This window comes from Heterodontus francisci, chromosome 17, assembly GCF_036365525.1.
Source record: "Heterodontus francisci isolate sHetFra1 chromosome 17, sHetFra1.hap1, whole genome shotgun sequence".
NCBI lineage: Eukaryota > Metazoa > Chordata > Chondrichthyes > Heterodontiformes > Heterodontidae > Heterodontus > Heterodontus francisci.
The window spans coordinates 26,072,982-26,099,905 of NC_090387.1; the positions used below are offsets into that span (position 1 = coordinate 26,072,982).

At 41.2% G+C, this 26,924-nt stretch overlaps 1 protein-coding gene across 1 annotated transcript in view; it reads left to right on the forward strand.

Moving 5' to 3' along the window:
- Positions 1-17,058, forward strand: part of mphosph6 (M-phase phosphoprotein 6) — a 55,343-nt gene extending 38,285 nt beyond the window's left edge. Inside the window, exons 3-5 of the mRNA XM_068049166.1 lie at positions 9,822-9,912; positions 13,008-13,105; positions 16,576-17,058. Of these exons, the coding sequence (XP_067905267.1) occupies positions 9,822-9,912; positions 13,008-13,105; positions 16,576-16,711 (325 nt within the window). The 3' untranslated portion in view covers positions 16,712-17,058. The remainder of the gene's footprint in view (positions 1-9,821; positions 9,913-13,007; positions 13,106-16,575) is intronic.
- The last annotated feature ends 9,866 nt before the right edge of the window (positions 17,059-26,924 follow it).

Below are 26,924 nucleotides of genomic sequence, written 5' to 3' on the forward strand. Positions count from 1 at the left end.
GGAGGCTTTAAACTAGTGTGGCAGGAGGGTGGGAACCAGAGCAGTAGGACAGCAAGTGAAATAAATGAAGAGGAACTAGTAAATAAGGCCAGTAAGACTAAGAGAAAGAGCAGGCAGGGAGATGTTGCGGAGAACAGCGGGACTGGTGGTCTGAAGTGCATTTGCTTCAATGCGGGAAGTATAACAGGTAAGGCAGATGAACTTAGAGCTTGGATTAGTACTTGGAACTATGATGTTGTTGCTATTACAGAGACTTGGTTGAGGGAAGGACAGGATTGGCAGCTAACTGTTCCGGGATTTAGAAGCTTCAGGCGGGATAGAGGGGGATGTAAAAGGGATGGGGGAGTTGCATTACTGGTTAAGGAGAATATCACAGCTGTACTGCGGGAGGACACCTTGGAGGGGTCATGCAGCGAGGCAATATGGGCTCAGGAATAGGAAGGGTGCAGTCACGATGTTGGGGGTTTACTACAGGCCTCCCAACAGCCAGCGGGAGGTAGAGGAGCAGATATGTAGACAGATTTTGGAAAGATGTAAAGGTAACAGGATTGTAGTGGTGGGTGATTTTAACTTCCCCTATATTGACTGGGACTCACTTAGTGCTCGGGGCTTGGATGGGGCAGAATTTGTAAGGAGCATCCAGGAGGGCTTCTTGAAACAATACGTAGATAGTCCAACTAGGGATGGGGCCGTACTGGACCTGATATTGGGGAATGATCCCGGCCAGGTGGTCAAAGTTTCAGTAGGGGAGCATTTTGGGAACAGTGACCATAATTCCATAAGTTTTAAGGTACTTGTGGATAAGGGTAAGAGTAGTCTTCGGGTAAAGGTGCTAAATTGGGGGAAGGCTAATTATAACAATATTAAGCAGGAACTGAAGAATTTAGATTGGGGGCGGCTGTTTGAGGGTAAATCAACATCTGACATGTGGGAGTCTTTCAAACGTCAGTTGATTAGAATCCAGGACCAGCATGTTCCTGTGAGGAAGAAGGATAAGTTTGGCAAGTTTCGGGAACCTTGGATAACGCGGGATATTGTGAGCCTCGTCAAAAAGAAAAAGGAAGCATTCGTAAGGGCTGGAAGGCGAGGAACAGACAAATCCCTTGAGGAATATAAAGACAGTAGGAAGGAACTTAAACAAGGAGTCAGGAGGGCTAAAAGGGGTTATGAGAAGTCATTGGCAAACAGGATTAAGGAAAATTCCAAGGCTTTTTATATGTATATAAAAAGCAAGAGGGTAACCAGGGAAAGGGTTGGCCCACTCAAGGACAGAGATGGGAATCTATGTGTGGAGCCAGAGGAAATGGGCGAGGTACTAAATGAGTACTTTGCATCAGTATTCACCAAGGAGAAGGACTTGGTGGATGATGAGCCTAGGGAAAGGAGTGTAGATAGTCTCAGTCATCTCATTATCAAAAAGGAGGTGGTGTTGGGTGTCTAGCAAAGCATTAAAGTAGATAAGTCCCCAGGGCCTGATGGGATCTACCCCAGAATACTGAGGGAGGCAAGGGAAGAAATTGCTGGGGCCTTGACAGAAATCTTTGCATCCTCATTGGCTACGGGTGAGGTCCCAGAGGACTGGAGAATAGCCAATGTTGCTCCTTTGTTTAAGAAAGGGAGCAAGGATAATCCGGGAAATTACGTCAGTGGTCGGGAAATTATTAGAGAGGATTCTTCGTGACAGGATTTACTCCCATTTTGAAAGAAATGGACTTATTAGCGAGAGGCAGCATGGTTTTGTGAAGGGGAGGTCATGTCTCACTAACTTGATAGAGTTTTTTGAGGAAGTGACAAAGATGATTGATGAAGGAAAGGCAGTGGATGGTATCTATCTGGACTTCAGTAAAGCCTTTGACAAGGTCCCTCATGGCAGACTGATACAAAAGGTGATGTCACATGGGATCAGAGGGGTGCTGGCAAGATGGATACAGAACTGGCTCGGTCATAGAAGACCGAGGGTAGCAGTGGAAGGGTGCTTTTCTGAATGCAGGGATGTTCCGCAGGGATCAGTGCTGGGACCTTTGCTCTTTGTAGTATATATAAATGATTTGGAGGAAAATGTAGCTGGTCTGATTAGTAAGTTTGCAGACAACACAAAGGTTGGTGGAGTTGCGGACAGTGATGAGGATTGTCAGAGGACACAGCAGGATATAGATCGGTTGGAGACTTGGGCGGAGAAAATGGCAGATGGAGTTTAATTCGGACAAATGTGAGGTAATGCATTTTGGAAGGTCTAATGCAGGTGGGAAGTGTACAGTAAATGGCATAACCCTTCGGAGTATTGACAGGCAGAGAGATCTGGGCGTACAGGTCCACAGGTCACTGAAAGTGGCAACGCAGGTGAATAAGGTAGTCAAGAAGGCATACGGCATGCTTGTCTTCATCGGTCGGGGCATAGAGTATAAAAATAGGCAAGTCATGCTGCAGCTGTACAGAACTTTAGTTAGACCACACTTAGAATATTGCGTGCAATTCTGGTCGCCACACTACCAGAAGGGCGTGGAGGCTTTGGAGAGGGTACAGAAGAGGTTTACCAGGATGTTGCCTGTTCTGGAGGACATTAGCTATGAGGAGAGGTTGGAAAAACTCGGATTGTTTTCACTGGAACGACGGAGGTGGAGGGGCGACATGATAGAGGTTTACAAAGTTATAAGCAGCATGGACAGAGTGGATAGTCAGATGCTTTTTCCCAGGGTGGAAGAGTCAGTTACTCGGGGACATAGGTTTAAGGTGAGAGGGGCAAAGTTTAGAGGGAATGTGCGAGGCAAGTTCTTTACACAGAGGGTGGTGAGTGCCTGGACCTTGTTGCCGGGGGAGGTGGTGGAAGCAGGTACCATAGAGACGTTTAAGAGGCATCTTGACAAATACATGAATAGGATGGGAATAGAGGGATACGGACCCCGGAAGTGCAGAAAGTTTTAGTTTAGGCAGGCATCAAGATCGGCGCAGGCTTATAGGGCCGAATGGCCTGTTCCTGTGCTGCACTGTTCTTTGGTTTTGTTGTATTCCATCTTCGCTGCCTCCGGAGAATCTTTGGCATCAGGTGGCAGGACCATATCTCCAACACCGAAGTCCTCAAGGCGGCCAACATCCCCAGCTTATGCACCCTACTGAGTCAGTGGCGCTTGAGATGGCTTGGCCATGTGAGCCGCATGGAAGATGGCAGGATCCCCAAGGACACATTGTACAGCGAGCTCGTCATTGGTATCAGACCCACCGGCCATCCATGTCTCCGCTTTAAAGACATCTGCAGACGCGCCAAGAAGTCCTGTGACCTTGATCACAAGTCGTGGGAGCCAGTTGCCAGCGATCGCCAGAGCTGGCGGGCAGCCATAAAGGCGGGGCTAAAGTGTGGCGAGTCGAAGAGACTTAGCAGTTGGCAGGAAAAAAGACAGAAGCGCAAGGGTAGAGCCAACTGCGAAACAGCCCTGACAAACAATTTTATCTGCAGCACCTGTGGAAGAGTCTGTCACTCTCGTATTGGCCTTTATAGCCACTCCAGGCGCTGCTCCACAAGCCACTGACCACCTGCAGGCGCTTACCCATTGTCTCCCGAGACAAGGAGACCAGAGAAGAAGAGTGTTCTTATATACTGTGGAATGCAGTTGTATAATTGTAATTGGTGATTAACTTGGGTAGTAATCAGCACCAGCTAATCCAAAAGTTCATGGATAAGTTGTTGCATTTTAAAATCTTGACTTGCACCCTGCTTAGGATTCACCACGTTCTAGTCACCTTAGATGGTGGCATTTGCTGCCACAAAAATCAAGGCTATTCTAGGCTGCATGGTATGTTGATCTACAAGTCTTACAACAAATTTGTTAAAATTATGCATTTGGCATTTTTGTATTCTTCTGCAATGCTTGCTCAAATTCTGCATTGAGCTAAAATTTGCCAACACCCAAAAGTCATCTTTTAAGTTCATATCCGCACCTATGTGCCTTTGGGCTCCATTCCATTAACTACTCCAGATCGCCCACACTGTGGGCGGCACAGTGGCGCAGTGGTTAGCACCGCAGCCTCACAGCTCCAGGGACCCGGGTTCGATTCCGGGTACTGCCTGTGTGGAGTTTGCAAGTTCTCCCTGTGTCTGCGTGGGTTTTCTCCGGGTGCTCCGGTTTCCTCCCACAAGCCAAAAGACTTGCAGGTTGATAGGTAAATTGGCCATTATAAATTGTCACTAGTATAGGTAGGTGGTAGGAAAATATAGGGACAGGTGGGGATGTTTGGTAGGAATATGGGATTAGTGTAGGATTAGTATAAATGGGTGGTTGATGTTCGGCACAGACTCGGTGGGCCGAAGGGCCTGTTTCAGTGCTGTATCTCTAATCTAATCTAATCTAAACCATTCAGTGGTATGCAGTCTCAGCATGCTGCTTGACTCTCAGTTGGTCTTTTTACCCACATCAAGTCTATCACCAAGACCTATTTTTCCATCTCTTGACATTGCTCTCTGAACTTTAACTGTCTCCCATTGCTTTTAACCCATGCTTAAGGATTGGACTACCTGATACTTTCCAGGCCAGTGTCTCCTCCTACACCCTTCACAAACTTCAGTTAGTCCAGAATTCTGTATCCTGAGTCCCCTTGTACACACAGTCTCACATATCCAAACCACAAACCCCGCCCAACCCACAACCAAACATTGTCACCATGCACTATTGGCTCATCCTCATCAAGATCCTCTTTTTTCATATTCTTCCACAGTTTTGTTTCACCATTTAACTGAACAATTTTTTTCCGTTGTATGTACCAGTCCACATACTCCAGCTCGAGAACCTAGTACTGGAGCACATTTAGCCCATTGTCTTTATGCTGGATCTTCACGAGAGTAATCCAAAAACTAATCTCACTGTTCAAGTTTCTCCCCACAGCTTTGAATATATGCTCTACCTCAGATATTTATCCAGCTTTTCTTTAAAAAGTGCAATGGTACTGCCTTTGGCAAAATATTCCATGCTTGCACAACTCTGAAGCAATATTTCAAAAACTTCCTCTTCACTTTCTTCTTGATCTTAAATCAATGACCTAGTCATTGTTTCCCCAACCAGATGAAAGACTTTCTCAGTGGCTGTTGACATTCGACTGGGGCTGTTCTGCTTTGGCTTGTCAGCTCTGTATACTTCCTTCATGCTGCTGAAAGCCTGCAAGTTCTCCTTGCTTCTCGTCTTAGGTAGCACGGTCCTCCTTGGTTGCCTATGGAACCAACTGCGCTAGCTCTTTTTTTTTGTCCTGCAGCATGGTCTACTTGGGCTCACTCCTTGCCACCAGTACTGCACACTGGCACTGCAGAGCACTACCATGACCACCATCTTCCATCCTCGCCCTCATCGGCTACATCATCAGCTGTGAGTTGGAGGTGCGGCTAGTCTCCAAATCATTGGTAGCCTATTCACCTCGGCCTTCTAACGGATGATCAGCAAGTCCTTGTCTGTGTGAGGGAGTGGAAAGACTAGCGGAAAGTACAGAAATTCCTGGTGAGAATGATCAGTTAGGATCACTCCTCATGAGTCTGTCGGTCATGAATTCAACTCCCACTCCAGAGACTTGAACACAAAATCTACATTGACAGTTCAGTGCAGTACTTTAGGAGCACTGCACTGTTGGAGATGCCCCATTTGACCTCTGAGGTACATTTAAAAGATTCCATGGCACTATTTTGAAGCAGAACAGGTGAACATACGAATTAGGAGCAGAAGAAAGCCATTCGGCCCCTCAAGCATGCTCCGCCATTCAATAAGATCGTGGCTGGTCTGTTTCTGTCTCGAATTCCACACTCCCATCTATCCCCGATAACCTAACAAGAATATATCTACCTCTGCCTTAAAAATATTCAGTAACCCTGCCTCCACCACCTTCTGAGGCAGAGTGTTCCAAAGTCGCACAACCCTCAGAAAATTTCTCCTCATCTGTCCTAAAAGGGCGACCCCTAATTTTAAAACAGTGCCTCCTAGTTCTGGACTAACCCACAAAAGGAAACCTCCTTTCCACATCCACCTTGTCAAGACCATTCAGGATCTTGTATACTTCAATCAAGTCTCCCCTCACTCTTCTAAACTCCAGTGAAAACAGGCCCAGTCTTTCCAACCTTTCCTCATGTGACAACCCACTCATTCCAGGTATCAATCTAGTAAACCTCCTCTGAACCGCCTCCAACGTATTTACATCCTTCCTTAAATAAGGGGTCAAAACTACACACTGTCTTCGAGATGTGGTCTCACCAATGCCCTGTATAACTGAAGCATAACATCCTTACTTTTATTTTCAATTCCTCTCATAATAAAGGATAGCATTCCATTCGCCTTCTTTATGACTTGCTGTACCTGCATACTAACCTTTTGTGACTCATGCACTGGAACACCTAGATCCTTCTGCACCTTGGAATTCTGCAGTCGTTCTCCATTTAAGTAATACTCTGCTTTTTTTATTCTTCCTGCCAAAGTGAACAACTTCACATTTTCCCACTTTATACTCCCCCATCTGCCAGATTTTTGCCCATTCACTCAGCCTATCTATATTGTTCTGCAACCTCCTTATGTCCTCTTCACCACATACTTTTCTACATATCTTTGCGTCATCTACAAATTTAGCTACCAAGCCATCGCACCCCTCAAATAAGTCATTGATAAATATTGTAAAAAGTTGAGGCCCCAGCACAGACCCCTGCGGGACTCCACTTGTCACATCCTGCCAATCAGAAAAGGGCCCATTTATGCATACTCTCTGTTTTCTGCCAGCCAGCCAATCTTTTGGCCATGCTAATATGTTACCTGCTACACCATGGGCTCCTACTTTACACAATAACCTTTTATGTGGCACCTTGTCAAATGCCTTCTGGAAATCCAAGTACAGTATGTCAACGGGCTTCCCTTTATCCACAGCACATGTTACTCCTTCAAAGAACTCCAATAAGTTGGTCAAACACGATTTCCCTTTCTCAAAACTATGTTGACTATTCCTGATTACCTTGACTTTTTCTAAGTGCCCAGCTATAGCCTCCTTAATCAATTCTCACACCTTCCCCACGACAGACGTCAAGCTACCTGACCTATAGTTACCTGTTTTCTGTCTTCCACCCCCCCACCCTTCTTGAATAGAGGGGTTATATTTGCTACTTTCCATTCTGATGGAACCTTTCCAGAATCTAGCGAATTTTGAAAAATTAACACCAACGCATCTACTACCTCATTAGCCATCTCTTTTCAGACCCTAGGATGAAGCTAATCAGGACCCGGGGACTTGTTAGTCCACAGCTCAGTACCATTTCCCTGGTGATTGTAATTTCACCAAGTTCCTTGCTTCCTTCCACCTCCTGATTTACAGCTATTTCTGTATCCTCTATAGTGAAGACAGAAGCAAAATATTTGTTTATTTCATCTGCCATTTCCTTATTATCTACTATTGACTCACCATTCTCACTCTCTCGAGGACCAACACTCACTACTTATTCTTTTCCTTTTTACATATCTGGAAGTTGGTGTCTTGGCCAATATTTATTCCTCAGCCAACACTTAGAAATGTATTATGTGGTCATCATCGTATTGCTGTTTATGGGAGCTTGCTATTTGCTAGACTACAACAGTGACTACACTTTTATAAAAAAAAAAAAGCATTTCATTGGCTGTAAAGTGCTTTGGGACATCCTGAAGTTGTGAGAAGCAATTATATAAATGCAAGTCTTCGTTGCTTCACTCTATCCGAACTTCATAATTTTAAAATAGCAATTAAATTTCCTATTGGCCTCTGCTCCAATGGAAGTAGTCCTGCAATTCCAAGTCTCTCATAACAATAGGTCCCCGTCATTGCTATCATCCTGGAGAATTTAAGCTGTTTGGATTCTATGTTTAATGTCCTTTTTTTATTACCATACTCTAACTGTGGCCTAACCAAAATTTTGTATAAGTTCATCAATACTACTTTGCTGTTGTACTCTGAGCCCCTATTTATAAAATCCAATTTTCTATTCACCTTTTTATGGCTTTATCTACTTGCATTGGCAGTTCCAGAGAATTAAAATGAAAATGTCAACACTGATGTCCCAATCACTCCTTTTGATACTAAATTCCACACTTGTAGCTCAAGATTACTTGTTGCACTCCGCAACTAGTGCTGCAGAATCAAAGACCAATCTTTCAGTCGTGTAAGCCTTACAGTTTGAAGGTCTCTGCTAAGACCATTCAGTCTTCTAACTTGACTTCATTCAAAAGCCTCTAAAAATGTCCCACTCCTTTCAACTTTTCCCATGTACTGCTCTCCCTCTTGGGTAACATATGCTATATAAATACATGTGTTGACTATATTTTCAAATTAAATCACTTAAAGTTACAACACTGTCCTGTCCTTTTTGTTGTTATTGGCCATTTATTTTATTTTCAGTTACCTGCTGACATTATAGAGACTGCTCACCAACATGAATTAGTGGAAAATAATGAAACTTTCTTTGTCTGCTAGCCCCACAGTCAGTCAATTCTGGTATTTAGCTCAGGTAATAACCATAAAAATCTGATAATTGCAACAACATTTTGTCTTGTTTTGTCTTATTTAAACTGCACATTATTATGAAAAAAATAATACCATCACACCATGGACTGAATCATTTTAGTTGTCAAAAGTAGCATCATAACTTTTCTTGCAATGTATTTGAAAATGTTTTGTCGAGTTCGCTTATTGTCTCTAACTATTCGTGACTGGGTATTTTTATACCTATATCTAATATATCCAGTTTATAAATTCTATAAATTATAATTTCATTTTTCAGAAGCAGTGTATAAGCAGATATTTTATTGCATGATTGTATATTTGGCATGTCATTCATAAAGAAATGCAAATGATTATAATTTCATGGTTTTGGTATATATAATTTACTAAGTAATAAACTGTATGACAGATAATACATCTTCTTGGCCTTGCACAGTCTATGAGAATGATTAATGAATAACCCAATTACATTAGTTTTTTTTAAGAGATACCTGGTAGTCTAGGTTGTTTTATTGATTCTTGTTATAATTTAGGGAGGAGGAAATAAAATTGGTGAAGTGATGCATGTTAAACTTTAGATGCTGAAATGTATTTATTTATTTAGAGATACAGCACTGAAACAGGCCTTTTCGGCCCACCAAGTCTGTGCCGACCAACAACCACCCATTTATACTAACCCTACAGTAATCCCATATTCCCTACCACCTACCTACACTAGGGGCAATTTACAACGGCCAATTTACCTATCACCTGCAAGTCTTTGGCTGTGGGAGGAAACCGGAGCACCTGGCGAAAACCTACGCGGTCACAGGGAGAACTTGCAAACTCCGCACAGGTAGTACCCAGAATCGAACCCGGGTCCCTGGAGCTGTGAGGCTGCGTTGCTAACCACTGCGCCAAATGATCTTGTCTTTTTATCAGCTCAAGGAAGTAATATGTTTGAGACAAAAACAAGAAATGCTGGAATCACTCAGCAGGTCTGGCAGCATCTGTGGAAAGAGAAGCAGAGTTAAAGGAGTTCCGAAGAAGGGTCACTGACCCGAAACGTTAACTCTGCTTCTCTTTCCACAGATGCTGCCAGACCTGCTGAGTGATTCCAGCATTTCTTGTTTTTGTTTCAGATTTCCAGCATCCGCAGTATTTTGCTTTTATAATATGTTTGAGAGTCGGACTCAAAAGTTTTGAGTACTACACACAAGCAGCTTTTCAGAAAGCCTGCTATGGCACAAATCAGAATGATTACCTGTGACTCTCATGTATTGAATAACCTAGGTGGTGTTCTTTCCAAATTCTCAAGTATTTTCCTTTAATAACTAATTTGCCAAATTGTTAATGTGTTTCAGGAGTCACATTATTGAAGAAAAGAGCTTTGTGCCATGTGAAGACATGCTGTTTGGCCGAATGTCCTTTAAAGGTTTTAACCCAGAGATAGAGGTGTGTTTTTACACAAGATCCAATTTTATGTTGTAATTTCCAGTAGCCTTTTGAGTGCTGAAGAACTTTATCAGCACTTTCATGCAATGAGTTTCTGTAAATTTCACATATTGAATGTAAGTTAAGTTGGGCAAAGGCTATGAAACAGACATTACTGGCTACATAGTATGCTTGAAATTTTTTCAGTCAACATTTCAAACTCTTTATGCTGCTACTCCAATTGTTCAGATAGGATTGTGGGGTGCGGAGGGAGAAACTGCTTCAAGAAATGTAATTCCTGGATCTTTGTAGAATCATAGGGCTGAATTCTATAAACCCGCTGCTGATTTCGGCAGTGGGCGAAAAGGCCACATGCCAAAGAGCTGCCACGATTTCAAGCGCAGCAGCTCATTTAAATAGCCAGGGCAGGCCGCGCCCGCATGGAGGGAGTGGACTGTCAGTCCCCGGTAATGGTGTCAGCTGCCTGTGCTCCGGCACTGATGCCATTTTTAAAGGGCTGTTAGCCCTACCAGCAAATTTAAATCTTTAAAGAGCAATTAAATGTTAAATAAATACATCTCCTTTGTCCCTCTCCCACCACCTCCCATAACAAATTATTTATTTGCCCTCCCCCCACCCCACCCAAAACACTGACCTTTACTATCTGACCCCTTCTCCTCGCCCCCCCTGCCAAAAACTGTACAAACGTTAAACTATAACTCTTCCCACAATCCCCTCCACCCATAAGTTTACCCCATTTTCCACACACCCCCTCCCTGCACTGAGAAATTTACCTCCTCCTCCCCCCACCCACCCACCCACAGTGTTGTGCCTCATTTCCCCAGACGGGGATCCAAAGGCATGGCAGTGCCGGCCGCTGGGTTGAAGATTGCCCCGGGATGTCGGGAGGAGACGGGCGATTTATCAATGCAAGTATTTTAATTTAGTTAAATTGTGTTCCCTTCGCCATGGGGCGGGGTGGGGTGGTGCCACGAGGCCTCACTGCTGCCGGCAATATTGGGCTTACAATACTTGTAGTACTGAATCTCCCATCTGCTACTGATATCCTGCCACGGCCTTCAACCCGGCAGCCTGCACTGCCATGCCTTCGGATCCCCTCCGGGGAAACTATGCACAGCACTGGTGGGGTGGGGGGAGGAGGTAAGTTTCTCATTTTGGGAGGTGAGTGGAGATGGGTGGTAGGAAACGGGGTTGAGGTCCATGGCTGACTTCATCCAGGGCAGACTTCATCTAGGGCCATCTTCACGCTCCCCCCCCCCCCCCCCCCCCCAACCCCTCCCCGGCCCCCACCATGGATCCCGACATCGAGGGCTCTATAGAATCCAGCCCATAATGTTCACATCCTTTGTGCAGAATGGGTTAGGTAGTTAAAATCAGCAATGGCAGCTCTATGTTACTCGAGAATATTCAGTATTGTATTGAATTCAAGTATAATCTGCTGTAACTCCGGGTTGATCTGGGAATAGTAAAAGATGTTGCCTGCGGGGATGTAGAAATTTATTGCATGAGGTGGTCAAACCAGATCTGATGGTGTGCTCAAAGGAGAGATAAGAGTTGCACTGGGAGCACAGTGAATTTGGAAGTTGGCAGGAGATTTGGTGGGGACAGGGCACTAACAACTAATGTTTAGGTAATGCTAAATTCAGATTGATTCAGATGTTGTTAAAACAAATTATGCTTCATCTTTCTTTAGGATGGAGTTGTGCCAAAATCAATTGTTAAGATGAAGCCAGGGGCGGCTTATGTGGGAACAAAAATAAGTTGGGAGATCTGGTAGTAGTGTTCGAAATTATGATGGATTTGATAAGGTAAATTGGTGAAACAAACATTTCACCACCGGTCATTAAGGCAGCACTTAGAGTATAAATTTAAGATCTTCATTGCAAAGAATGAAAGGAGAGCTTAGGAGAATTTTATTTTTTACACAGGAATCTTAGGGCATGGAATGTACAGCAGAAACAATGCTGTAAGCCAAATCCATCATAGCTTTTAAAAGTAATGTGGATAAACATTTGACAACACTAAGTTTGAATGAGTATGGGGTAAGGGCAAGGGAATTGGACTAATTGAATAGCTCCGAAAACCAGGACAGACATGATGGGCTGAATGGCTGCCTTCTGTGCTGTAAAATTCTATGATTCCATGGAAAGCAGATGGAAGGAAGCTACTGAGCAGGCCTACAAAGCTGGAGATATTGTGGTGGAGGGCCAGAGGAAAGAGGTTGTGAGTTAAAGCAGGTACTGATGAAGGAACTGTTCTTGCCAGCAGCAGCTTGGAAGTAGGAGGGGAAAATGCATGATGAGGGAGTATTAAAGAGAACCTTGTCATTAAGCAAGATGTTAGAGCTGGTGAAGCTTGCAAAATGGCAAGATTTGAGGTTATAAAAAGAAGTTGATGTGCAAGGTGAAAGTCAATGTGAAGTCAGAAAAGAGCAGGAAGACAATTTTGATGCAAGTTGAAATTGGCATGGATCACTTGGTGTAAAAGAGGGGTTGTGACTAAACTTGTAGTTCTGTCAGAGACCCCATTGCTAAGAGGGTGCAGCACTTGCAGAGGGAGATTTAAACCAAGTGCTTTTTTAAAATGAAAAAAGTGTTTTTAGTGCTGCCACTATTTTGTGCCAAACATTTTTACTATTAATGTATATTTTTATAATGCTGCACTTTTGTACTGAGTAACAAAAATGCAAAGATTGTAGCTGCGATGCGCATAACGCACCCACTATAAATAGAAGCCATGCTGCAGATGACATGGAACCTAATTTATGTGTCTGGCCTGGCCTAAAATCATTCAAATGACATACCAACATGTGTGAAAGAAAGTTTATATTAAGCAGTGGTTATGATATTCAGTTGGAAAGCAAGAGGTCATGTATTCAGTTCCCAATGTGGCCACTTCTGAAGTTGAAATTGAATTCACTAAATCTGGTAATATGTGATTCACCTGCTGTTTGTTGTAAAAACGCAACTGGTTTGCTGTTCTCCTCCAGAATGCCACATGTCTGGTGTTTTCAAGACAATTCAATATAATCACATTCAGCAAAATGCCAAACTGTCCAAATAATAGTTAATACATAAGCATTGCCTTTATTCCAGAAACTAGTTGCACAGATGTATTCCCAGAATGAAAATGAAGAGCCTGACGAAGAGGTTAAAATGGAGGTAGATGTTTCAGATGTAGAAATGGCTAGGAGGTAAGCTACTATATCTCCATATATTTTCATAATTTTATAAATCAGTTATATCTGTTTCAGACTTGCTAAGGCAAGCCATATGGATTGTACTGAAGTGCACTGCTGGCTTCTCGGGTTCTGCTGCCTTGTTGGGTCTTGAAGAGAAATGTGCTTTCTGATAGACAAAAGTCCATTTCTCTGGCTGCATTCATCTATCAGACACAATACAGAATTATTTAATTCCTCAAAGTTAAAGATGCAGTATATATTTTAAGGTAAATGATGGATGTCATAGTAGCAATGGCTTTTGAGGTGTTGCAGTAGTATATCATGTAAAAGTGGCCTTTTTCTATCATTACAATAATCATAAACCATGAAAATAATGCTGGAGTTTAAACAGAAAAGGATTAGTGAGCCAGTGAACTATAACTGGCGTGAGTGATCCCAACTTTAGGGAAGAAGTTAAAGAATTAATAGATTTATTGGTACAATCATTCTGATATTAAACAGTTTCACTGTAGAAAATAATTGTGTACTACGAGATTCATTGTTCAGCCTATGAAAAAACATCCAGGAGGAAGAGATTGATTGATTGATTATTTCTGTAACAGTCTTCTTCATGATGCTGGGAACAGCTTTACACCCGATCAGACTATTAAAGAAAGATTTTTTTAAAAGTTCAGATCATTGGAGTAGAGCACTAGATGGTTTCAACTCTTGCTAATGGTATCACATTCCACTGCTATCATCAGATATCCCTAGTGCAACAAAATATCATTATATTATACTTATTGACAGAAGAACTATCTTACACTGTTAATCATACAGCATGTCCAAATGTACTAATTGACTCAGATGAATATAGTTAATAAATGTCAATCTTCATTAGAATATTTTTTATCAGACTCGTGGGCTTCAGAAATCCCTGAGTGCTACAAAGTTATCAAGAGGTTATTAGCCAGCTGTCCAATAATCTTTATTGCTGGAAGACAGATGCTTGATGACTCTCTTTTATCACTCAAAGAAGACACCTTTGAGGGTTCTGAAGCTTGTCTGATAAAGTATAGTGTACAGCAACAAATACTTATTGTACAGGTGTGAAAGTTTCATAATCTATTGCACTGTATATTTTCATAATTTTATAAATCAGATATATTGCATCTGTTTCAGACTTGCTAAGGCAAGCCATATGGACTGTACTGAAGTGCACTGCTGGCTTCTCAGGTTCTGCTGCCTTGTTGGGTCTTGAAGAGAAATGTGCTTTCTGCTAGTCAAAAGTCCGTTTCTCTGCTGGCTTTGGTATTTTTCCGTGACCTCCACCTTCTATTGCTGAATGATCTCTCTCTGCTTTCCGCTTGCTTCCTGTGGGTGACCCCTCCACTCAGCCTTCAGTACTCCTCACTCTTCATTAGACTTTAGGTCCAGTTCCTACTGTTGCTTCTGATCTTGTGTGCCTCTCGCCTCCTTCCAGGTGTTCCCTGAACGAGCTCCCTCATCTGTACTGATCCCGCAACTTACCTTACACTGGCTTCCTGGGCTTCACTGTTCTCAGTCCTTGTGTTTCATTCCCACTGCTCTTCTCTATACTGGATCCGTTGGTATATACTGCTAACATCTGAGGCCAATACCCACCTCTGCTGACTTGTGATCATCTCTATAATCTGCCTCAACCCCTTCCACGATAACTTCCAGCAACGCATCCACTGATACTTTGCCGCTCGAACAGCTCCTGGGTTCACTCCCTCTCCACAACTTTCTCCGAACTTGGACATTGGTTCATTAATGCTGCCAGCTTATGTCAACCATGGCTCAGTTGGTAGCACTCTTGTCTCTGAGTCACAGCGTTGTGAGTTCACGTCTCACTTCAGAATTTCAGCACAAAAATCAAGTTTAACACTCCAGTGCAGTACTGAGAGGACGCCACCTTTTGGAAGAGACGTTAAATTGAGGTCCTATCTGCCCTCTGGTGGATGTAAAAGATCCCATGACACAATTTTGAAGAAGAGCAGGGGAGTTATCCCCAGTATTCTGGCTAATACTTATCCTTCAATCAGCATCACAAAAAACAAATTATCTGGTCATTATCACTTTGCTGTGCGCGGAGCCTTCTGCGTGCAAATTGGCTGCCATGTTTCTCACTTTACAGCAGTGACTGCACTTCAAGTGCTTTGGACGTGCAGTGGTCATGAAAGGCATTATCTAAATGCATTTTTTTTCTGGTTGATTTTACCCAATCTGCAAGTCCACTTTATCTTGTCAGTTTGCCAGTTAACTTTGAACTTCCTTGTAACATCTCTGACCTGTTTATAATCGCAACATATCTCTCCTGATCTATGTAATTTGAATTCCCTATTTGTTTTCTGAGCTGAGTCCATTCTATATCCACTTTTTGTCCTCTTCAGACCCTTCTTTCCTGTTCCCTTTCCTTCCTGTCACCTAAGTCATGCATCCTTTTGCTTCTCCCATCTCCAGTTCTTCACTCACACTAATCCTGAACACAATCCATCATTGTTCCTTTCCCTTCCTACTCTTGCCATCCCATTATTGAATCATCCTTGAACAAGCTCATAGCTACTCTCTGCTTCTCAACATTTTCTGAAAAGACTCCAGTGAGGTACCTGTTGCTTCTTTCTTAAGAGCAGCAATACCAACTGCATCATCCTCCTCTCTTGCTGACCACCTTGTCCATTGGGCACTGAGCCCACCAACCTCCTTCCATTGCTCCCTCAGACCAATGCCCCCTCTAAACTTTCTTCTTTATATGCAGGCTGTTCGTTAAACGCATGGCCACAGAAGCACAATTTCTTAAAAGGGACAAATTGTGAATGGTACCTTTCGGCATGCTGCATAGCCACGCAAGCCCGCAGCTTACAAGGAACAGTGCCACAGACTTCTGTCAGTGGATCAGCAATCACTGTCCCTCTCCTAATTGCTCCCCAGAATATCTGTTCACTCACTAAAGAAGCCCTCATCAGCCACGACCTTGTTGATGGTTGGATTGTCATTCAGGCTTTGGAAACTTGGGTTAGAGGTGCCAAAACCTTGCCCTTTACTAAAGCCTCACCATTTGTCTGTACTTCATATCACCTACCCTGCCCAAACAACTGTTTAGCCTTCATCACTAATTTATACCTTGTATTCTCCTTCTACATTTTCTTTTTAGATTTTCACCTTGATCCACCCTTCTTGTCTCTCCTTCAAAAATCCTAATTTTCCACCATCCCCCTCAGTCTTGCCCTGCATTTATCACTGAGATGACCTCTCTGTTTCCTCAGACTGTGCTTTGAGAGACTCTTGATTGTCAATGATTCAAATCTCCTCAACTCATCATGCACTGGCCTTTCATTCCTTAACTTTTCCTTCCATAAACTCTCCTACCCATGTTTAGAATTCATGCTTCAAAATATTACAAATTAGTGGATAATGTAAAACTGTTAACATTGCAAATTATTTGCATTCTGTGAAGCATTATCAAACCTTGTCTTTTCCAGATACGAAAGTTTAGTGGGGACCATAAAAAGGAAGTTTACCAAAAAAAGAGAACGTTCAGCTCTTCAAAGTGAAGAAACAGAAGCTAGCACTGGGGGTGGTAAAGTCAAGAAGAAGTTCATGAAGCCTCGGGAATAAATAACACAAGCGTGCTTTTAAATATTTTCATATGTAAGGCAATGAACTTCCAGTCTGAAACTCTGCAGCAGCTGGTTATTTGTTGTAATTGTGGAAATATAAACTCTGTTTGCATACTAAAATTAGAAAGTATTGCAGCTTGCTGCAATGAAAATATTTTGTGAAGGTAAACAGATTCTGCTGTTTCCTTGTATTGAATGGTCATTCTCCATTACACTTCTACAACATGTTATAATATATGCACAAGTAAAAATCAGTTCAGCTATACTCAAAGTTGACTTGAGAGAAAGTTATCCTGGGACAGAACTATATTAATGTATATTGGTGAAACCTTGATTTATTTATATTTTACAGCTCTAAAAGTAACTGTGGTAGTCTTCCCTTCCTTTGGGATCTTCTCCTGGTAATATCTTTGTAAATCTTAATGTGCTAAAAGTATGAATATTGTCTTTATGGTGGGGCTGAGTATCATCTGTCTCTCAGATAGAGATCTTTTTACTGTGTACATTAGGAAACTGATAAAAGAATGGCAGTGATTTGAATATGAAAAAGATGAGGTTTTTATACAGCCCCTTCCAGACACTAGCTGTATTGTTCCAATGTTCCTCAGATTTGACTTATACACTGTGAGTCAGTCTGTTATTCTGTACCAGGGGAGGGATGTGATTTTTAATTCCTCAGAGCACGTTGTCCCACTGAGATTTTTTTTGTCAGATTCCAGTTATTCTTGGCAAATCTGTGAGGATAAGCTGTACCATTGCATCACATAATTCACGATATATAATACACCAAAGAATTCTATACCACTTCAACTTGAGTTGGTTTTGGATATTAAGGGAAAGCTGATTTTTTAAATTACATTTTTAAAATCCTGACCTTCTGAACACCTTTGGAGAAAAACTGGAACTTTTATAGTAAATTTCACTGATGCTAAATATGTATTTAAAAGAGACATTTCCCAGCATAAAATAAAAATAGAGCCAAAATTATTAGATGTGCGATGAAGCCCTCTCACAGGCAGGGGTAATGATTTTTTTTTAAATTCTCAGAACATACATTTTTACTCACAATTTGACAGAAGATGACTCTAATTTCAGCCCCACACAGAACTTTTAATGGCCCAGGGAACAAATGTGGCCAGGTTGCACTATAAGTTTTGATCTAATCACAACCTCAAGACATCGAATTGAATGATAGTCCCAGAGATTTGGAGGAGTATGTCATTTTTGCATATTGTTGCCACCAGCATCATTCTGCTCTTCCATTGAATGCACAGAACAATAAAATTAAGTTATTGTCTCACAGAAGCAGCAATAAAAAGAGCATCTGTCCTAACAGACAGAAGAATGGACACACTGCGCTGAATTTCACCAACCCTTCACATCAGGGGTCGTGGCAGGGGGGCCCGCCATGACCCCTGATGCCGAGAAGGGGTGCTGCATTTTATCGGCAGTGGTGAAGCCTTGGTGCGGCCCCTCCCCTCCCCCCCCCCCCCCCCCCCCCCCGGCCGCTTGGCGGGGCCTTTATTTAAATAATTTTAAAACAAATGCTAATTATCTTACCTGGTCCCGGCAGCTGTCCCGCGCCGATTTTGCAGCCGCCGGCCACAACTCGCGTGCCTTCGGAACTCCGTATGGAGTGGTGGGGAAAGGGGTGGAATTATCAGGGCCAGGTGGGGGAGCAGGGAAAACTTTTCTTATTGGCTGTGGGGGTGGTGGGAAGGGGTTGAAGGGCAAATGTGAAAAGGTGGGGGGGTGGAAGTTCAGGTTGCTAATAAAGTTAATTGTCTATGTTTTTGGCAATAAAAAACACAGTGGGGGGGCATTGGGAAAGGGCCTCCAGCTTTTAATTATTTTTAAAATGCAAATGAATCATTATATAACTTTAAGACTTTAATTTGTTCTTAAGGGCTTGAAGCCCTTGAAAAATGGCGCGGGCATGCTGGTGCCGGACGCCATTGCCAGGGATGGAGTGGCCACCTCTTACGTCATCGGGGGTGGCCGCTCCGCCACCTCCATTTAAATGAGCCCCCGTACAAAATATCGTGGGGGCTCAGCGGTGCCACTTTCGTGTCGGAAGGCTGCCGGGTTCAAAGCGCGCCGCTGCGAAATGCGGCGCGCTAATAAAATTCAACCCTCTGTGTGCATGCAAGCATGCATGTAAATTGCATTGTGTCATAGGAGATGTGGTTTTGGGGCACAGTGGCCTTCCAATCAATTCAAATATACACAATGAACTAGAATAGCATGTAGCTTGATACTAAAATCATGCATGCATAGTGAGCAAAAGAAAAATGAAAGCCCAGCAGAAGAAAGCAAACTCCACTTATGGAGCCAAACTCCAGCCTCTGGGTGCTGAGAGAGTAGGCTTTGGGAAGAGGAAAGAGAGAAATTTACTGGATGGATTTGGAACATGATATGGGTAAGTTTAGAGGGGTTTTTCTTTTTGTAACTGGTGTATGTTTACTTTTTCAGGCTGTTTTTGTTGACTGCAGTAGCAACTTGGCCATTGGAAGAAGTCAAAAAATGAAGTGAATCAGTTGGTTTATTTTTGGCAGGTTCTGGTTCTTGACTGGAAGTGAGGAAATGAGCAATATGATTTTGTGGATTGCTGATTCAAGATTGGTTGCTTTTCCCACCTTTCTAAATTTAATCAAGTCAGCATGGATAATTGACAGATAATGGTAATGAGGTAACCCAAAAAGTGTGGTGGTTGATTTTTTTCATGTTAGACATATTTCATGTGTGACATGCACTTTATACAAGGCTTCTTATTTTATAGATAAATGAACTATTAAAATTCAGGAAATGGAAATCAAACAGAAGCCTTTTGCCTCTGGGGCCTTGGTTGATGTGCAACCCAGCCGATTGGAATGAAAGTTTCCTGTGCTGACAGTCTGAATCCAGTTCCCACTAGCTGTTGGCCCCCAGCAGAAATCTGTAGTTGTCAATTTGTACTTGAAGACCATTGGTTACTTGGTATTGGAAATTGAAAATGTTCCACTAGTACAACATGGGATGCTTTTCATAGAGTGGGGATCAGGCATGTTAGGGCCACACAACAGAGGAGCTTTTATCTGATTCTAACCTTGCAATAGCTAGAAGTGCTTGGTACTTGAAACTCCTCAGTAATAATATACCTCACCTTGATGAGCACAAAGTTCCTAAAAAAAATTAAAGGTCCTGTGCTAAGCAAGGTTCAAAATCTCATCAGGAATCCATTTACATCAGTATTTCCACAGCAGTGTCAATTTGTATAATCTATCCAATACCAGTAATGCACGCTCCCCAGAAAGCAGTTTCCTTTTTCATTTATTCATTTTGTGTGCCGGTGTAGTTGGTACAAACAGTTATGGCTTTGATAATTTATTTTAGTTACAGCATAGTTCTCAATTGAAACAATACACTCACTGGCTTTAAGAACATAAATAAGTTTCAAGACAAACTAAATAGCTTGCTTAAATAAATACAGAAAATGCTAGAAACACTCAACAGGTATGGCAGCATCTGTGAAGAGAGAAAGATTTCTGTTGAAGGGTCATCAACCTGAAACGTTAACTCTGTTTCTCTCACCAGATGCTGCCAGATGTTCTGAGTATTTTCAACATTTTCTGTTCATATTTCAGATTTCCAGCATTCACAGCATTTTGCTTTTGTAAATAATTTGTTTCTGAAGTATTGTCCTGAATTTTGAGGGCTAAAAAACTACACAGGCAAAAAGAAATCAGTAATCACAGATACAATTTTTAGAATTATTTAGATAAACTGTGACACCATTCCTCAGATAACTATCTGTAAAGTTAACTGTTCTACAGATGAAGCTGAGGGTTTTTAAGAGCAAATAAAACATATAGAAGCATGCAAGAAAACAGTATTTTCAAGAGGGCAAATAGCTTCAAGGTGTATAAATGTACTGATATTACTATTCATGCTACATTGTAATAAGCATCATTAGTACTTCTGGGTACAGTAATCATAAAACTTATCTGAAAAGATATTGGGGGAATTACAGCACTGTAGGAAACTTCAGATAGCATTTCTGGATTGTAAATGCAACAAAGCTTTCATTTGACCTTCCCTCAAATAGATAATGAGCAACTGGGAGCTTTCTAAGGAAACAAACTGTTGAGTAGTTTTCTTAGGGCTAAATGTAAAATATATGTAGAATAAAAGCTTCGTTATTCGGCACTTTACCAACCAGCAAGCTCTATTGTCTGAAATTTCCAAAATCTCCCGAAACAAGTCTCGAGTAGTAACCAGAATTCTTCTGGCACCTCCAGACATCTCCCAAAGCTCTCCTAGGCTGAGTTTTCCCAAGTACAGTCGATTGTTCTTGGCATTAGTTTGTGATGCTGCAAATTAGTTGCAAGATTACCCTAAGGAACTGCCAGAGCACCAAGTGTCTCCTGAATCCCCAAAAAAGCAATAATTTACTGTACATGCAGTACTGTAAATAATTACAGTTTTATGTGTAGTGTAAGTTATCTGGGTGTATGCCATGCGTTGTCCATACTTTAGTGACACATGTTTAGTGCTTTAGTGTAATTTATACACAATTTACTCTGTCAAGATTTCTATGCATCTTTACTGCCTCAAATTTCTGTATTGTACATCTTGTATGTAATCATTTCTCTTCAAATTAAATCTTGTATTGCATTGCTTTGGTAAGTACAACTCTTGATTAACTAGAATTTTCGATTATCTGACACCTCTCAAGTCTGGTACATGCCGGAACAACAAAGCTTTTACTGTATTATGAAGTCTAATCCTAAAATAATCAGCGATGTACTTTAAAGACTATTTTCCATCATCTGTTAATACGGATTTTAACCACTCATCAAGGGAACTTCCATTCCAAATATGTCAGCATTGCTCAGTAGCATTTTCTGTGTCTGAGTCATAACCTTTTATATTCGAGTCCCACTCCACATAATCTGGACTGATTATTCCAGTGCTGCACTGTCAGAGGTGCTGCTCTTCAGACTGGAGGATGCTAAAGATCCTATGGCTGTGTTTAGTAAATATCCAAGAGATTGTGCATAACATTCCATCCCCAGTCAACACAACCAAAAATAGATTAACTGATCATTCTGGATCGTGATCATTCTGGATCTTGCTGAACATTGAGTGTTTTCCACATTTGTCTACATGACAATAGTAAATCACTGAAGTTTGAGATATAACGAGACACTAAATAAATGCACACCCTTCTTTCAAATATTAACATAACCGTTAAATAGCAGGGAAATTAGATATGCATTGTAACATTTTTGTGTTCAAATGCGAGCAATGAAGAATGAAAGACTGTTCTATTTTGGAGTCCATTGTTTATTTAAAGCACTAGTAGCCATAAATTACACTTCTTCTAATCTGCCTGTACAATATGCCCAACCTCAAGTCCAGAAGACGACCTTCACATCAATGTGAAAATCACTATTTCCCACCCCGACTACCCATATGATGTCTGTTTGATGTTGAATTATAAGCATTCACATTGTCTTCCACCCTTGAAGAATAGGGCTGAAGCTCATTTCCTACAGACAACCTATAAAAGATTTTATTCCATTAGTTCCAGTCAGCTTAACTTGTGATTCTAGAAATGAAAGAATGGTGTGCTAATTGAGTACCATATTGTATCCAAAATTCAATGGGGACATGTACATAATCCTTATATGGTTACCTACCTGAGAACAAATATCAGTGTCTCAGGACTGAATCTTGATGTACTCTCTACATCATACCTGACCAATTATAACTATTACAAGTGATCTATTTACATTGTTTTCTACTACTCAACTAATCAATCCAATTTACAGTATACTCTTAATCTGAGAGTCTCTTGTGATCTCTTTATCTAAAAATCCACCATATTGCCATTATGCTACATCCAGAAAGAATTCCAATAAAGTAGGTAGAAAAGAGCTTCTTTCATAAATTTGTTGGATGGAATTGGCATTCACTAAATATTTTTGAATGTTTTATTTTTAATCTACTCAAATGCACCATTGGAGACTTGAGATTAAATCAGGTACATGAAATTATAATCATCTGATAATGGATAATTGACACTGCTAAATGAAAATAAATTCTTCCTTGAGTGCTTTTGTCTTGAAAAAAATCTAAAGGTATTCAAATTCATATCTTGCCTGGGTTGGTTGCACTCCCACCCACAATTAGATAGAATTATATTGCGTGTAAGTGTCAAAAAGCTGGCAGAGTAAGGAGAATTCCCCATCGGTCTGGAATAAATTCACACCTAAGTCTCAAAAATGAAAGTACAGTGTTCCAATACAATGTGCCACCCAAATACTGATTTACTTGAGTTTAAATTTGACTATCCATTTGTATACATAGAATCTGTTACAGAAACTTGAGTGCTATTTATTTTTAATGACTGGGCCACCTGCTAAGTCACAAGTGAAGCTGTGAATGAGTCATGGCTTGCAGTAAAAGTGAGATAAATCATATCCCACAATTCTTCATAATGCATTTTATGTGTTGCATACATTAAATAAAAGAATTGTATTAAAAATTAAGAGATTGGGTTCTGTGGGCACTTGATTCCTTTGCTTATTGTTTCCAGTGCAGCTAAAACTGCATGAATGTTAATTAGATTATTGTTTCACAAAGTGGATTGAGAGTGTTTACATTTTGAAGATCTTGTTGAAATGAAATTGCAGAAGTAATATAGTTTTCGTAATTGGAATGTAATAGAAATATCTACAGTATATACACTTAATGCTGGATTTGTTCAAATTTAGTTTGATTAGCAAATTTTAAGAGATGATTCATGCAATGAAATGATTCTAATTATATTTGATGCATAATTAAAATAGAATGCAATGTTGACACCAGATTTATTTAGCAAATTGATGCAGGGAAAAGTGTGAGGTTATCCACTTTGGTAGGAGGAACAGATGTGCAGAGTATCTAAGTGGTAGATTAGAAAGTGTGGATGTACAAAGGGGCCTGGGTGTCCTTGTCAATAAGTCACTGAAAGCTAACATGCAGGTTTTTTTTTTAGTTTTTAGAGATACAGCACTGAAACAGGCCCTTCGGCCCACCGAGTCTGTGCCGACCATCAACCACCCATTTATACTAATCCTACACTAATTCCATATTCCTACCACATCCCCACCTGTTCCTATATTTCCCTACCGCCTACCTATACTAGGGGCAATTTATAATGGCTAATTTACCTACCAACCTGCAAGTCTTTGGCATGTGGGAGGAAACTGGAGCACCCGGAGGAAACCCACGCAGACACAGGGAGAACTTGCAAACTGCACACAGGCAGTACCCAGAATTGAACCCAGGTCGCTGGAGCTGTGAGGCTGCGGTGCTAACCACTGCGCCGCCCAGGTGTAGCAAGCAATTAGGAATGCTAATGGATGTGTTAACCTTTATTGCAAGAGGATTTGAATACAGGAGTAGTGAAGTCTTGCTTCAATTGTATAGAATCTTGGTTAGATCGCACTTGGAGTACTGTATGCAGTTTTGATCCCCTTACCTTAGGAAGGATGTTATTGCCACAGAGGGAATGCAATGAAGATTCACCAGACTTGTTCCCGGGATGGCGGGACTGTCCTATGAAGAGAGATTGGGGAAACCGGGCCTGTATTCTCTAGCGTTCTGAAGAATGAGAGGTGATCTCACTGAAACCTACAAAATACTTAAAGGGATAGACAGGGTAGATGCAGCTAAGATGTTTCCCCTGGTTGGGGAGTCTAGAACCAGGGGACACAATTTCAAAATAAGGGAGAAGCCACTTGGGACAGAGATGGGGAGAAGTTTCTTTACTCAGAGGTTTGTGAATCTTTGGAATTCTCTACCCCAGAGGGCTGTAGAAGCTCAGTCATTGAGTATGTTTAAAGCAGAGATTGACAGATTTCTAAATACAAATGACGTAAGGGAATATAGAGTTAGTGTGGGAAAAAGGCATTGAACTGGATGATCAGCCATGATCATATTGCAGGGCGGGGCAGGCTCAATGGGCTGAATGGCCTACTCCTGTTTCTATGTTCCTATGCCATTATGCTGCTAAGGTCAGTTAGACTGATGTGTTGAAAATTATGCCACATGCTTGTGTGATCTTGATTCATCATTTCAAATTTCTCCCATCACTACCATCACCAGTGACACCCAATCGCCCTGGAGTTCAAAATACTGTCTCCACACTCAATATAATTCTGGAAACCTGCGATAAGTACTTGAACTGCTTGATGTTTTCACAGTTCAAGTGAATAAAGCATAAAAGTTTCATCAGGCCACCATGAAACTGCTAAAATCTTAGTCAAAATGCTATACTGATTTAACCAACTAAACACTCCATTTTGTCATGTGTTCTCTTATTTATCATATATGTTTTTTTGCTAAAGCTATAATTTTACCAACATTTACTGAATATTGATGTGCATTGCCAGTGTACATTTTCATGCACCCTGACAAGCCTACATACAGCAATTAGCCCTTTAGTTGGAGGTTGTGTTGACGGCGACCAATTAGTCCAGAGAACATGAGGTTAAATTTGACAATCACCCTTGTTTGGCATTTGAAGTCTTGCTGAAAGCAAAGTTGTTATTTCTGCCTTGTTTGTCCTTCATTTACTTTCATTGCAAATCTATCTAAAGATTTGTGCTGCTCTCGCAGTATCTTATTTATACTCATACGTAATTTTATATTGATATAAGGGGTAAATCAAAATATAAAGAAAGCCTCTGCAGGTTTTATTGGATAATGTATGTTGTATTCTCAATGTAAAATTGAATTTGAAAAGAGTTGACTGACTTGTAAATCCCAATGATTGATGCTTTCAATTGCTTAATAAAATTTATTGTGTAGGTTTTTTACATTCTTGCTGCTCAGACTTTCTGTAGCATTTCTTGGTCTGTTTTACCATTGAATTAGATCACTTTGGCTGATTTTTGTGTGGTGGGGGCCTTTCTCTGCAGTGCTAACTGGAATCTAAAATTGCTATCTCCAGAGGCAATTTTTCTGCATTTGTAATGAATGTTATGTTCAACTATACATAACATCTATAATTGTTCCTTATTAGCTCTCTCAATGTCAAATTACTTTTCCAGACTTGTTATGAAGGTGCTTTTTTTTTTGGTGGTGGGGGGGTGTTTGAGGACTCATTTAAATTGTGGAGATGGATTCATTGGAAGGCTGAAGATTTTATATTTGTTGGACTTTGGTTTGTTGTTGACAGTTCACTGAAAGGAAACATGTTGTTTGAATACAACCTTTGCTGGAAATCATGTGCTTTAAGCTCAATAAACAACAGAAACGTTGGTGGCCTGGGCATGATGTTTTTAGAGAGCCCACATGTCAAGGTTTATGGAGGTCAGGAGGTTGACTTTGTGGTTTTGCTTCTGAGATATTGTTTTGGTTCAGTTGGGGTGTGAACTGTTTTGAAGACAGTTGGTGTTTTGCCTGCCAAGGAAAAAGCAACCCCAACTCATTTTGCCTGCACCTCTCCAAGAGACCCTGAGAAGGCCAGTCTGTCAGATCCTCTTTCCTCCTGTCTTTGGAAAAACCCTGCGATTCAAGTGTGTGTTGGTTGAAACTCTTGATGCCACATGTGTCCTGGAAAGCCTACCAGATGATTTCTTGACATCTCCAGAACGAATTGCTTCTGAAAAGATCTTAGTGACCCATCTCCATATACCCGGACACCAGACCAAAAGGGACAACTGACTTCCTTCCATGTTTTTTATTCTTCATTCTCGGAATGAGCAAGTATTTGGCCAAAGTATTTTTTTTGTCTTTTTTTTTTTGTAACAGACCTCTGCAGAGAGAATTTCTGTTTTTTTTCAGTGTGGGGAATTTAAAAAGGGAAGTTCATATTTTAATCTGTGTGTTGATGCTGTGCTTCATTACTGGATAAGTCTTGTTAATCTGATAATTTTGTTTATTAAAGAAACTTGGTTGGTGTATTTTATTCTGGGATAAAGAGTAGAGTATATGATTGACTGAATTTGTAACTAGGTAAACATTTTGTTAAAAATATATATGTTGTGACCTGCAGAGAAGTGGGACTAGAAAAGACAGTGCACTCCTCCTATCTTGGTCATAACATATAATTGGGGGCTGTGTGCGGGATAACCTAAAAGCCGACAATGTTCAATTTTAAGTGGGGTAATAATAATTGAAAAGAGGAAAAGGAAAAACCAGTTTGCGTGTGCATTTGAGTAAAGTTTACCTTACCGGAA